Source organism: Aythya fuligula, chromosome 7, assembly GCF_009819795.1.
Source record: "Aythya fuligula isolate bAytFul2 chromosome 7, bAytFul2.pri, whole genome shotgun sequence".
Classification (NCBI taxonomy): Eukaryota; Metazoa; Chordata; class Aves; order Anseriformes; family Anatidae; genus Aythya; species Aythya fuligula.
This window is the reverse complement of record NC_045565.1, coordinates 5,002,812-5,015,762: the sequence shown is the minus strand read 5'-3', so window position 1 is coordinate 5,015,762 and position 12,951 is coordinate 5,002,812. Positions and strand designations below refer to the sequence as shown.

General features: G+C 52.1%; 1 protein-coding gene across 2 annotated transcripts in view; it reads right to left on the bottom strand.

Annotated features, from left to right (window-relative positions):
- The window catches only part of COL13A1 (collagen type XIII alpha 1 chain), an 81,852-nt gene that overhangs the window by 10,780 nt on the left and 58,121 nt on the right, over nucleotides 1-12,951 (bottom strand). For both annotated transcript variants that reach the window (XM_032190743.1, XM_032190745.1), the window contains 16 exons: nucleotides 12,556-12,582; nucleotides 11,966-12,028; nucleotides 10,122-10,175; nucleotides 9,503-9,589; nucleotides 9,215-9,259; nucleotides 8,863-8,907; nucleotides 8,204-8,272; nucleotides 7,697-7,720; nucleotides 6,744-6,797; nucleotides 6,193-6,237; nucleotides 5,715-5,867; nucleotides 5,073-5,171; nucleotides 4,592-4,645; nucleotides 3,740-3,781; nucleotides 3,196-3,222; nucleotides 1,837-1,917 (listed from right to left, as the gene is read on the bottom strand). In XM_032190743.1, the coding sequence (XP_032046634.1) occupies nucleotides 1,837-1,917; nucleotides 3,196-3,222; nucleotides 3,740-3,781; nucleotides 4,592-4,645; nucleotides 5,073-5,171; nucleotides 5,715-5,867; nucleotides 6,193-6,237; nucleotides 6,744-6,797; nucleotides 7,697-7,720; nucleotides 8,204-8,272; nucleotides 8,863-8,907; nucleotides 9,215-9,259; nucleotides 9,503-9,589; nucleotides 10,122-10,175; nucleotides 11,966-12,028; nucleotides 12,556-12,582 (969 nt within the window). The remainder of the gene's footprint in view (nucleotides 1-1,836; nucleotides 1,918-3,195; nucleotides 3,223-3,739; nucleotides 3,782-4,591; nucleotides 4,646-5,072; nucleotides 5,172-5,714; nucleotides 5,868-6,192; nucleotides 6,238-6,743; nucleotides 6,798-7,696; nucleotides 7,721-8,203; nucleotides 8,273-8,862; nucleotides 8,908-9,214; nucleotides 9,260-9,502; nucleotides 9,590-10,121; nucleotides 10,176-11,965; nucleotides 12,029-12,555; nucleotides 12,583-12,951) is intronic.

Below are 12,951 nucleotides of genomic sequence, written 5' to 3'. Positions count from 1 at the left end.
ACAAGCAAACCAACAAAAACAAACACTGAGTACATGTAATATTGACCTATATATCCTATATCTCCCTAAGAACATACATTCGTTTCCCTCTTGCTATGCCACCAAGGAAACCCCTGAGGAAGGAGCTGCTCTATGACAGGTGAGGACGATGTGACAGTGGAGCTGAAGCTTGCACAGGCTTTGCACAACACAGAGACAGAGCTCAGGGGCCTTGCAGTGGCTCTGCCCAAGGCCCATCTCGCCTAGTGTGGTATCTCTGGCGAAGGCCAGGTGAGCAAGCTGAGGTAGAACTAGCACAAGCGGTGAGTTTCCTGCACTTGCACGTGACAAAGTCCGCAGCCTGTCAGCCACTGCTGCAGGCAAACCAACTGAAATTCCGGCAAAACAGCAAGCACAAAGTCTCACATGAAAAGCCAGCAGAGCCAACCAGGGGATTTTTGTGGCTTACTGGTAGTAAGCAGCATCAAACAGGTCCTGAAATATTTCCCCTGCATTTAGTTTGACAGACTGAAAACACTCTGGATCGTGCAAGGAAAAAGCTTAAGGAGAGAGGTGGTTCTGAAGAGGTCTGCAATATCTGTGCAGAGGTCAAAAGACCAGATGCAGGAATAAGCCACAGGGCCCTGGTTTCTGGTGGGGCTCTGCAGGGTAATTCCCAGGGCATCTTCTCCTCAGACTGTCACAAGGACCTCCTTTCCCTGCCCTGTTTCCCTCAGAGCTGAGGGAACACCTGTTTGTACACAGAACACTTATTTCTCAGGGCAGAATGGGGACTGGGTTTTTATTTCTCATGGCTTTACTGTCCTTTGGATATGAGCCTTCTGAAAGCATCCCCTTCTTGCCACTGGCTCTGCGAGGAGCCCGTGGCAAATACACTCACAACGAGCTCATGTGAGTGCCTAGAGTTAGAAGTGCATCCAGGTGCTGGAAGGCAATGGCTATAAGCACAAATGAAAAAGCACAACATTTTACAAACAAAGACACGCACATCTCAGCCAAAGTCAGGGGCAAGAGCTCTGGGTGATCAAACAAAGGCAGGCAAAGCCACACAGCACACAGGATGCACTCTTGGTAGTGCAGGACTTTCAGCACGGGGAGATGGTGTGCTCGGCCATCAGTGCTTTTCCTGAGAGGATCTGGGGGCTGGCAGAGCAGCTGAGGAGGACTGAGCCCTTGGTAACTCATTCTCAGCACTCAGGAGAGTGTCAGGCACTGGGCGAGGAGGCTTTTTAGCAGATATGATGCGAGCTTTTCTTTGCAAAGTCCTCAGGTTTGTATCTAAAGCTCTTTTAACTTCATAATCCTGCCAAAATTCCTCCCTGCAAGCTAAGCAGTGCACTAGTGCTAGCCTGGTGTTACTGAGGTCACAAAGCAGGAAACAGCAGGCTTCTGGGGTGACAGGAAGGTACTGGATGGCAGAGGCTGGATGCACACAGAACCACCGCCCGTCTGCACAAAGCCTGGCGCAGGTGCCAGGCTGCTGGCAGGATGTTTCCTTCATTACTTCTGCACATCTCTGTGCTTCAGGGAGATGGGGGCGAGACCAGCCACAGCCCTTTCAAACAACCCATGGGAAAGTTACTGTTTTGTCCAAACCTGCCACAAGCAGGAAGAGCTAAAAGGATCAGTGATGCATTTAACGGGCCTTAGGAGATTAAGATTGTGTACAGAAACTGAAGCTTTGTAAGTTTAAGCAGCAAAGGCACAGTTATTTATAGATCATCTTTCTCTGACTTTACATATCAAATCCCTGCGTACATCTCCCATTGAGGGATCTTCTTACGGCTGAAACAAGTTTGGCTTGCTGCAAGTGCTGCTTGCTTCCTGGATACTTACGGGTAATCCCAGTGGCCCTCTGTCTCCTTTTTCACCCTGGGCACCCTTCTCTCCTTTCATTCCATCAATCCCTGCTTCCCCCTAAAGGAAGAAGGATGGAGCAGAAAATAAACCCACCGCGACACCACTTATATAACAAACATTCCTGTTCTGAAGGAGCAGAGGATGTGAGAGGCAAAGAACAAGGCTTTAGCCTGATTCTTGGCCCAACCTGAAGAAATCCAGTATCAGTCGAGTGACTTGCACGAGTACCTGTCCTACACCAGTGCCAGTAAGAGGGGAATCAGGCCCAGAGGATAACTGAAGAGGGTCAAAGGGGGCCTGAACTTGCCTCTGTGTAATTCCCCCTGCTCTTGCAGGGGTTGTCAAGTGATTGTTTTAAATGGCTTCATGTTTAAACGTGTGAATTACTAATTACAGGGATGGAACAAAAACTTCCCCTCTCAGGACATCTCACCGCACTTGTTAGTTTAGCCTACACAGATCCTCTGTTTGGGGAGGAAATCGGTGCAGCACTGTTTGTAATCCAGCCTGTGCTGTGCAAGACTGCCACCTGCAATTATTTGGCAGCCAGCCCCCGAGGAGGGGCATGTGCCAAGTCTTAGGGAAGTTTCCCCAGACACTTGATAGCAGTAGCTAGCGAGTTACGGACCAGGAAGGCAGATTAATTGTATTTGTAATCAACATCCAGAAAAGAAATGAATCAGGATAAATGTATCCTCCTCTCTAATGCCCAAATGGCACAGTGAGCCAAATGCTAAGCCTAGCCAGAATTAAGATGTTTTGCACATCTTCAAACCTTTCCTGAGAGAGCCAGGAAAACTGCAGATCTAACTGAATATTTCCACTCAATTATATATATTTTCACCTAGGTGCATTAGTTTAATGTGGGTAAACGGGTGGTGCAGACTGAACATGAACACATTTAGATGGAGATTAGAAAGCTTCAAATCACCCGGAGGAGTGAAGTTCTTGAATGGGTTTACAGCAGAAGTCACAGCGTATAAAGCCTGGCTAATTTTAAGCTAGAGGTCAGCTACTTAGGATTGTGTGACAGGCCGCCCGTCCTGGTGTATGGACCTTTTACCCTTCAGACAGAGATTTCAGCTATGCTCTCATGGGAAGATTTCCAAGGGCCAGTGGCTGCCTTCTTCCCTAGAACAGGAGAGCACGACTGGTTTTCTGGATCCTAAAATGAATGCTGCTAATCCATTTTCTTCAAGAAAGCATACAGGAGGTTTTATTCTCTTACCAAGTCGGAAGAAAAATAGCTGTGAAAGCTAAGGGGTTGTTGAAGGGAGTTCTTGCACCCCAGACAACCCTAGTCAAATTTCAGGATTTGAAGTTTCACAGCCTTACCTTCGGTCCCGGGAGGCCCTGAGCACCCTGTATTTGGGACGAGAAACAAGGGATGAGCAATGCTTAAGGGTGTGCCTTAAAAGCCAGGTATTGCAGTTCACTGTGCAGCACAGAGCTTTCATTTTCTGACATGCTGAGGGCACAAATGCTTAGCCCAAAGGCCTCTTTATTTGTGTAGAGGGCACTTCATGTACTGTTCTCATCTGGTAATGAGGAGGCTCTCGCCAAGAACAACCTGGCTGCAGGCCAGGCTTGCTATTAAGACCATTTTTGCAGTTGATCCCTTTAATCCTGTCCATCCCGTCTCACTACTGTCTTCCCTTTCATCTCAGACTAATGTAACCTTCTCCCTTTACTTCCCCAGCCCCTTCCCCAGCTCTGACCTGCCCTGGGGGTGGTTTGGAAACGATGCTAAGCATGTTCCTGCCTCAGTGCTGCAGCGTTTCTGGCAGTTATCTCCACCCAAAAGCCTCCCCAGCCACTTCCCACTCTATCCCCACTCCTGATGAATCAGGACTCCTCAGGTGAATCACTCAAAACCTACCGGAGGTCCTGGTGGTCCTTGAGGTCCAGGGGGGCCAGACATCTAGAAAGCAACACAAGAGAAGTCCCTGTCAACCCAGCAGCAGGTGAAGGGGAACTGCTCAGTGGGGAGGGCAGGGCACAGGCTGCAGCTGAGCTTTGCCAGGCTTGGAAACCTGGGCTGCCCCCGAGGGCTGTGTTAGGAAGTGGCAGCAATCCAGGACAGAGCAGCCAAGAAACAGCAGCAGGATGCTGGGGAGGGTTATTGTGGCAGCTGCAGAGACTTAGGTGGAAGGAAAGCAGTGATTTTTATTTTTATTTTTATTCTTTTTCAGAAGAAGGTCCACTTCCACTACGGTCCCACTGTTACTGCAAGGATTCACAAGATTTACAGCTAAAATATCAAAATATCTGGAGGGAGGTTGCTGGCCCTACACGCACAAGAGTACTGATAGCCTGTGGGGCTCCTCACTGCAGGGTGCTACAGAAGTTAAGAGTGAGCTTTGAGGGGAGAAGTGACAAATTCGTGAACCCAAGATCTATTGAAAATATCTAGATCCAGGCAGGTATTTTTCAGAAAATCCCTTTGCCACAAATGCCAAGGAAAATAATTGTTATGCTTCTCGTAGGCTCCTGTTCTTCCCTAAGCATTCATTATTGATTGCTTGCCGTGAGCTAGGTTGTTCTTGTGCAAAGGAGAAGTAGGGCAGCAGGAGCTAAAGAGGGCTGGCAGTTCAGCCCCACACGATGAAGCTAACTGTCCCTCCGTGAAGGATGTGTCGTAAGAGGGGGGGGATGTGCTGGTTTCCAGCAGCCAAAAATCATCCCTCCCCCGCTGGCAGAGATTTCAGAGAAAATAAGAGAGGTGACCTACCGATTCTCCTGGGTTTCCTTTGTCTCCACGCTCCCCAGGCTCGCCCTTCTCTCCCTGCACACAACAGACCCTGTCACAAGAGCTGCACGCTGGTGCCTCGCTCCAGCAGGAGCCACCACGTGCCAAGCAGCTCCCAAAGAGGGCTGGGAACGGAGTGGGGATGTGACACACAGTTCTGGTGTCCCTCCAGCACCCCTGCTCCCAGAGGTGACAGCCTACAGAAAGCGAGGCCCCTGGGAGCAGCGGGACACTGCCTGCCTCTCCCCAGCAGCCTCACACCTCTGCAGCACTACGGCACCCGAGGGAGGAGACACCCAGCTGGCTCCCCGCCTGCTGCTGGAGCCCCAGCAGATGTTTGCTGCCACCTGAACACCTCACTCCAAGGGATGGGGGCTCCTGAGACACTCTGCACTTTGAGGAATGTCCCTCTCTAAGCTGTTTTCACCAAGCAGGAAAGCTCAGCCTGTCTGTTCACTCTTACTGTCAATCCTGGAAGTCCAATGGGACCCGGCAGTCCTGACGGTCCTGGCATCCCTTGGTCACCTCGTTCGCCTTTCTCTCCAGTGGGGCCATCAAGACCCTATGGATCAAGAAAGATTTGCAGTTTTCTGAAGAACTAAGGCAGGTGTAAGAGACATTGCCAGAGACGGGACAAGCTCTGGTTGCTCCAAGAGCACACTGCAAAACCTAGACAGCCTTCAGACACCTGAGGAAAGGGAAGGCTGCACCAGCATGGAAAACAGACAGCGAGGTGCCTGAACCCCCTCCTGTCATTGGGGATGTGCCGTTCCCCCGTGCAGGGATGGGGAGCTGCTTTCCTGCCTCCAGGTTCTGCTCACGGTTAAGCAGTTTGCGGCAGCCCATGCTAGAAACACTCCAAAAGCCAGCTGCTGTGAGAGCAAGGGGTTTTGTTTTTTTTTCTCCCCAGTAATCCTGCAGAGACGCAAGATGTCACTGCGTAAAACCCTCTTGGCTAGGGCTGGGGATGCAGAAGTTGTGACAGGCTCAAGCCAGGACACTGGGCACTGCCCCAGTTCCTTAGGGGCTCTGAGACATCCAAGAAACCCCATAACCTGGAGGGCCACAAGGACAGAGCAGCGCTGAGAGGCTCCAATTTACTTACCGGTGAGCCGGCTTGTCCTGGCTCTCCTTTATCCCCCTTCTGCCCTGCAGCCCCAGCGTGGCCGGGCTCTCCCTTTATCCCAGGAGGTCCGTCCTTTCCTGGCAGCCCATGAGGGCCAGGGGGACCCATTTCTCCTGGCTTGCCCCGTGGTCCCTAAAAGAAACCCACACAACAACGAGTGAGCGTAGATAAAAGTTAGACTCCCGAGCCCATAGCCTCTCTCATTGCTCATTCACTCAACACTAATGCAATTTGAAGGGGAAGGAAAAATAAATAGATTTGCCTCGCCATCCCAACTCTTCCTTAGAAGTCAGTACTTTGATAAGCCACTGACACACACTTCTGTGGAGCCAGATCGTTTCCCCCTACCACCTCCCAGGGGAAAAGTAACTGTGCATCAGCAGCAGCAAGATGGAGCAAACTAGCCCAGTTTAAGGCCACTGAAGGGAAGAGCAATCACAGAGGCAGCTTGTCTTACCTTTTCTCCATCGTGGCCTGGAGGACCCGGCAAGCCAATTTCACCCTGAAACACAAGATTGTTACTCTGGCAGTTTGGAAGCAAGGACTCTGACAACTTGTGTGGCATTGGGACGATGAAGGATGGGCATTACAGAGGCAGTCAGCAGGGACTCTGACTTTGAAAACTAATAGTTACAGAAAAAGCATGGAAAACCCTGGTGAAACAGTACATCATGTGAGTTCTAAGAATTTCCCCAGCCTTGTTTACCCAGAATGACAGTTCACGGCCCCAGCACTGTAAGTCTCCAGCCAACACAATCCCTGCAGAGAGCAGTTCCCATAAGCTGCTTCTTAAAGGGGAGTAGAGCAGCAAGGATCCCTCATCTTTGAGATAATGCCTTGGTGGGAGAAAAGGGATTCAGGATTTCATGCATGAGGTGTGGTAGAGCCTGACCAGATGCATCCTGATAGTGCCGATAGGAAGAAGAGGAGCACAGGGGAGGGATGTGTGTGAATTCTGCCCAGCCCACTCCCGTGTTTCCCTCAGCTCCACAAGGGCTGAGCAAATACCTTCTGTCCTGGTGGCCCTGGAGGTCCAGCCACACCCGGAAGCCCTGGTGGTCCCTAGACAAAGAAAAAACAGTTTCCAAAATATCATCAGGGTTTTTGCTTTTGTGTTTTGTACCCTGCTCCTCTGAGTTTACAGGGGAATTTTCCTGGGGACTCCTAGAATTGTATTTGCTTGGGAAGCTAAGCAATGGCAGGCCCTGAGTTAGCAACAGGCTAAATCCAAAGCCAGTTGTAGATAAGTATTAGTTGCTCTACTTTCACATGGAAGAAAAGTTACAACAGCTATTCCCTCTTAAAACTGAGAAGAACCTAGCAAGGTTTTCCCTTCCTATCTACAAAAATGTATTTTTAGACTAGAGATCATAGGAGACATGACACTTCTTAGATCCTAATATTTATGAACAGATTTTATGACCAGCTTTGGCAATTACAACTTTAAAGCAAGCAGCTTAGCCACTAGGCAGCAGCTTAGCCTAGCAAGTTGTGAAGCTTCCACCCATTTTGCTCTGCCCTGTTGTTGTTCTGTATTTTAAAAATCCAGCTCCCCCCACCCCTGCTTTAAACAATTAGATCTGGATGGGACTCATGTCAAATCACACTTGCCAGTGGTGAAAAGATGTCCTCCCCACCCACCACAAAGTGCCCACCATGGACTGCCAGTGATCTTTATTGCAAATCGCCCAAGGTCTCTTTTTTTCCACTTGGGTCAGCCTCCCCTTGCTCTTCCCTGCCCCTCCTGCATTACATTACCTCTTAAATCAGAGAAATCAAGGGCCTGATTGTAATTCAAGTGCTAAGATCAGAAGGCAAGGTGAGCTCTTCCCTCAGCTGTCAACACTGCCCCAACAGCAAAGGCCAAAAAACCTTCAGTTGCACAAAAACCACCAGGCTATCTGCTTAGGATGAACATATGGCCACGTGCTTAAAACCACACAGTGAAGCCAGGAACTCACCATCAAGGCCAAAGTTCGTATTTCCTAGGAAAAAAAGTGAAGAAACAGTAACAGTCATGTGAAAACAGAGACTCTTCCCAGGCTGGGTTTGTTCTCTATTAATGTAACACCAGCCCAAATGAGTAAGGGCCTTATAGAATGAAGCCAAAACTCATCTCTGAGTCCCATAGAGCTGTTATTCAGCAATTCCTCCCCCATCTCTTTCTTCCAAGCAGAACCCAGGCCAACCAGCAGCGCACAGCTCTGGGAGGCTTTGCAGAGCTTTCACCAGTGTACCCCAAGTCACAGGCCCCTCTTGAGGGGCTTCACATGGCCTTTGTGCCCACCCGTGCTAATGCACCCCCTAAACAAGGTGCAAAAATATTTACTGAAACACAGCACGCAGTGAGCTCAAAGGGAGCTACAGAATAACCAAGTAATTCCTTTGCTGCTCTGGGTTTTCTGCATCCCCTGGGAAACAGTAAGGCACCCAACAGCTACCTCGTGGGCAGCCAGGCAGTGGCTCACCTGGAGAGCTTCACTGATGTTGCCATCGTAGTCCATCATTTCATCCTTCCCGGGCTCTCCTTTGGGGCCCTGCAAAATACCAGACCTTTAGTCAGGGTTTAGGGATCGTCCTTCCCACGGTGCAGCCTGAGAGCTGCGGCTCACCCTAAAACAAGGAGGTGGCAGAGAGGGGGCAGTTTCACAAGGTTCTGGTTTTCCGTTTGTTGAACTGAGCTCAAAAGCATGTTTTAGAGAGGAAACACTACAGAACTGTAGCCAGGTGTCCCTCAGACTATCAGGCAACAGTCAGGGTCTGGCATACGGTGAAGTTGAGGCCAGAATCCAGGAATTGTCCTCTATTGCCAGACTTGGCATATCAGCAAATGGCAGCAGCAGGGTGTCCAAGAGCCGGAATTCAGCCGGGGGTGCCCAGACACACCCCTTGCAGATGAGCTGAGCATGAGGTGGCTCAGAAGTCTATTATTTTCTCCCTGAAGTAGCAGCACCTTCTGACAAGGGTATGGAGAAGTGGCCTGCGTCAAACCTAACCCTTGACCACCTGTAAGCACTTCAACAGATGGTGAGAACATCAAGAAAGCAGAGGCCCAACCTAGACCATCAGTGCTTAGAGCCCCGTGAAGGGCCAAAACCCTTTGGAGGTGTTAGTGAAGGACACCTACCCGTGGGCCCATGGGTCCCTGCTCTCCCGGTGCGCCAGGCTCCCCCTGTAACAAGAACGTGCTGTCAGCAGTGCCCATCACCTCGGCTGCTTCAGCTCCAGGAACCTCTTATCTCCGCTGGTCCTCTCTGACAGCCTAGGTTGGGCTAGAAGACCCTGCACATGCCTGCAACACCTCAGTAACCTCAAAGCTTGTAGGTTTTCTTCATAGGAAGCGCTCCCCCAGACCAGCCTGACGGGCTCTCTGGCACCATGAGGTTCAGTGTGCTCCAGCACAGGCTGCTGCTGGAAGAGCTGCCTCTGCGGGACCAGGCCGGGTCCCAAGAGCTGGGTTGCACGCGAGCCCTCCGTACCTTTTCCCCCTGCGGTCCTGCGGCGCCAACGTCACCAGCTTCTCCCTGAGAGGGAAAGAAAGGAAAGGGATCGTTCTGCATGGGGCGGGTGGTGCAGCTCCTGCATTTCCAGGAGGAAGGCCCACACCAGCCACTAACCGTAGCTTGAACAACTAAAACACTCTGCAGTAGCTGATACCCCTTCAATGTGTAAGCAGAAATGGGGACGGATGAGTGCAAACTTCCCCCACGCCTCGTGCTGGGCACAACCCCTCACAACAAACTCCCCACGCGAGGAAAAGCACTCACCTTTGGTCCAGGGGGCCCAGGCAGACCTGGGGGGCCGGGTTCCCCTTTCCCTCCTGCCAAGGCATTCTCACTATTCCCCTTCTCGCCCTGTGTGCAAGGACAAACAGACCACGTCTCGCTCCAACTCTGCAATTTCACCTGGCAAGCCGCTGGCTTAGAGACTCAGGGCCCAGGATGAATTTTGTCACTGTCTCCCCGCCCTCAGCTGGCCTCCCGCTAGCCCAGGGACACCCCTGGGTGGCCACGAACCAGGCCAATATTGCTCCAGCTCCGAGCCCTGCCAGGGCTTCACCCAGCGCTCACCCCTTCGGCTCATTCCTCACCCCCACGCCTCCAGCTTGACCCCACTGTGGGTTGTTTTTTCCCCACTGTTGAAACCGAGCTGATAAAACCACTTGATGCTGGCTTTTTTTTGGGTACATCTCCCTCTGGAGCTGCAGTTCTCAAGCAGACAGCCTTTCAGAGCAGGTACGAGAGCAGTAAGAGGAGTTGTTGTTAAATCCTCATCCTCTCCTGCAGTGGCCACTGCCATTCAGTGCATGGTCCCCTTTCCCAAAGGGCAAGTGCCTAGGGCCTGGCTTGGGAGGTGTGATGGCCCCAAATCACAGACAATACAAACCTTCAGGCCGGGGAGTCCGGGAAGCCCAGGGTCACCGGCTCGTCCCTTCTCCCCCTGTTGAGGAAACACAGCCAGGGGCTGACTGCAGCCTGTGCAGGAGGAGCAGCCAAAGGAGAAGCTGCTCCTGCTCTCAAACCGCTCCCCTTCCCCTCTGGGATCTCGTTTTAGGCACAGACCAGGCACCTGCCAGCACTGCCTGCTCGGGCAGGGAATTGTTTTCTCCTGCCCTTTGCCCACCTCTGCACATCACTGCCATCTCTCTCCCAAGGCAGGTGAGCGGGCAGGGGATCCAGACCCTCCCACCCTTAATGCTCTGGTCTGCTAAACCCTTCCTCCTGTCAGCCCTCCAGCACAGGCTCTCCCCACTCCTTATAATTAGCGAAGCTGCTGCCTGGGGTGCTTTATCCTATTTGGGGTGCAGGAGCTCAGCTCTTCCCCCAGGAGCTGCCCACTGATTTCCCAGTTTTCACCCCTCCCAGCCGCCACGAACCGCACTGCCCTGGCAGGGATCCCAGCCAGTGATCCTACACCTCTCCCGGGGTGGCTCCTGCCCCCACCTCCACACCCCAGCCTCATCACGCCGAAATAACAGCAGCACAGCAGCTCGGTTAGCAGCCAAGCTCTGCGACACACGGTGGTGGTGGAAAGCAGCGAAAACAGGAGTTTGGGAAAGGGCAGGAGTGGGTTGAGGCCCCCGAGGGGATGCCTGAGAGCACGGCTCGCTCAAGGCACCCTGGAGGATGGGGCATGGTGCAGGGCAGTGAGTAGAGAGGGCAGCCAGCACCCAGCCTTCGCTTGGTGAAGTGACTTTGCTTAGTTCACCACAGCATCGGGATCATCCATGGATGCCTGGGGTTCAGCCAGTGGTCTTGACATTGAAATTAGGTTCTGTTAATCCTATCCCACCCAGCCCACGATTTTCAGCTACTGCGTGCTGCCTGGGGCTCTGCCTTTTGTCAGGGCAGAGTGATATTGGAGGGGTTTTGATGCCACAGAGACATTTCAAGTGCATCACCAGAACAAGGTGTGTCCTTACCTGCAATCCTCACGTCTCCAAGACTAACAATTTGTGCAGATTACAAAGAACAATTGAAACCCCCTTTGCTAGCAGGTGCCTCGCTCTCTCCAGAGCAGCACCACGTTCCCTGGTGCTGCTCCTCAGAGCTCAAGGGCACACATCTGGCATGCAGGGGGCTTGCATCAATGCTCCAAGAACAGACATGCACTGGCGGCTCCGTGGAAAATAATTAACAAGCAGTAATCATTTTTAGGCAATTCAGGAGTGCAGTGACCCCTTTCTCTAAGGTATTTCAGCCTGCCACCACCTGGAAGGCCCCCACCAGCGTTTCTCCCATAGCAGAGCATGCATCCATGAATAATTCTCTCCCTGGAAAGAATAAAAACCTCTTTTGGGCAGGACTTCATGCCCAAAGAAAAAAGTTTGGGCTTGAGAGTTTTGGTAAGGATATCAGAATTTAATCATCCCAAATCCTGTCCCTGTAAGGGCTACAAGGGCCCTACCGAAAGCTTTGTGCCACCTGAACACCAGTGCGAGGAGGCAGCTTTCCTGAGGAGGGAGGTCAGCTTACTGAACCCTGGCGTTATTTCTGGAGCCAAGAGATGCAGAACTGTCCTCAGCTGTTCCCGGGACAAACCCACGCCCCGGGCCCCTCACGCTGCCCTGCCTGCTGCCAGCGAGAACACGCAAACGCACTTCACCAGCGGGGCAAGAGCCAGAGGAGGACACGCGATGCCCCGCAAGCACAACGCAAGGCCAAGCAGGCTCCTGCCAGTCCCGCTCTCAGGGAACACAGCACACCAAGGCCAAACACGCGGTGTCCTACCCGCTGCCCCCTTTTCCCTGGCAAACCTGGGGGGCCCATCCTCCCTGGGACTCCGGGCTGTCCCTTCGTGGGGAAGAAAAGAGACAGAGAAGGGCTGTTAGGTGGCTGTAACACAACCCCGCCATTGGTGATGGAGAGGGACGGGGTATTTTTGTACCCTGCCCACCGCAGGAACTCAAAGCGGGTCGCACCACGCTGAGATGGGGAGGCTGGGCACAAACAGATGCACTGCAGGGCAGAGCCAAATGCCTCTGTGGGCACAGAGGGGGTCTGGGGAGAAGGAGCTCGCTGAGACAAGTGTGCTGTGTGTGTTTTGTGGGGTAGGGCCAGCAGGCAGCAGGAGGGTGCTCCCCAAGCCACAGGCACCAGCAGGAGGGAGGGAATCTGTTTGCAGTAGTCTCTCTCTCACTTGGCATCGCTGCATGTTACTGCCATTCGCTCTTGCCCTTGCTCATGGGGGCAGGTGTCATTGCGACCTGGGTTTGGGCACTGGGAAGTGCAGGGCTGTCCCTCAGCTCCCTCAGGGGAAGTGGAAAAAAACACCACAGGACAAAAATCACAAACAAAACAGAGCGATGCCTACAGAGTACCTTTTCTCCTGGAGTCCCAGGCTCACCCTGGTGGGGAAAAGACAGGAAAATAAAGTGAGAAAAAAAAAATAATAAAACAAGAAGACAGCACAAAACCTCCTAGAGCTATCAGGGTGGAGGAAGGAACGTTCCTCTACGGATGTCTTGCAAATAAAGGCATGAGGATGCATTAAATGCCCATTAAAACAAGCTCCAGGCAGAAGTACTATCCTCATTAGTCAGCTTCTGGAAAAACTCATCAAGCTTCAAACAAGAGGCTTTTGGGAAACTGAGTAACCACCTTGCAGGGTTTCAGGAAGAGACTTCCAGATGCAAGGGAGCATGGTGAGACTCCTCTGCTGGCTTTGAGGAACTCGCCTGCTCCTGGCTCTGTTTGCAGAGTGCGAGGCTGCAGGC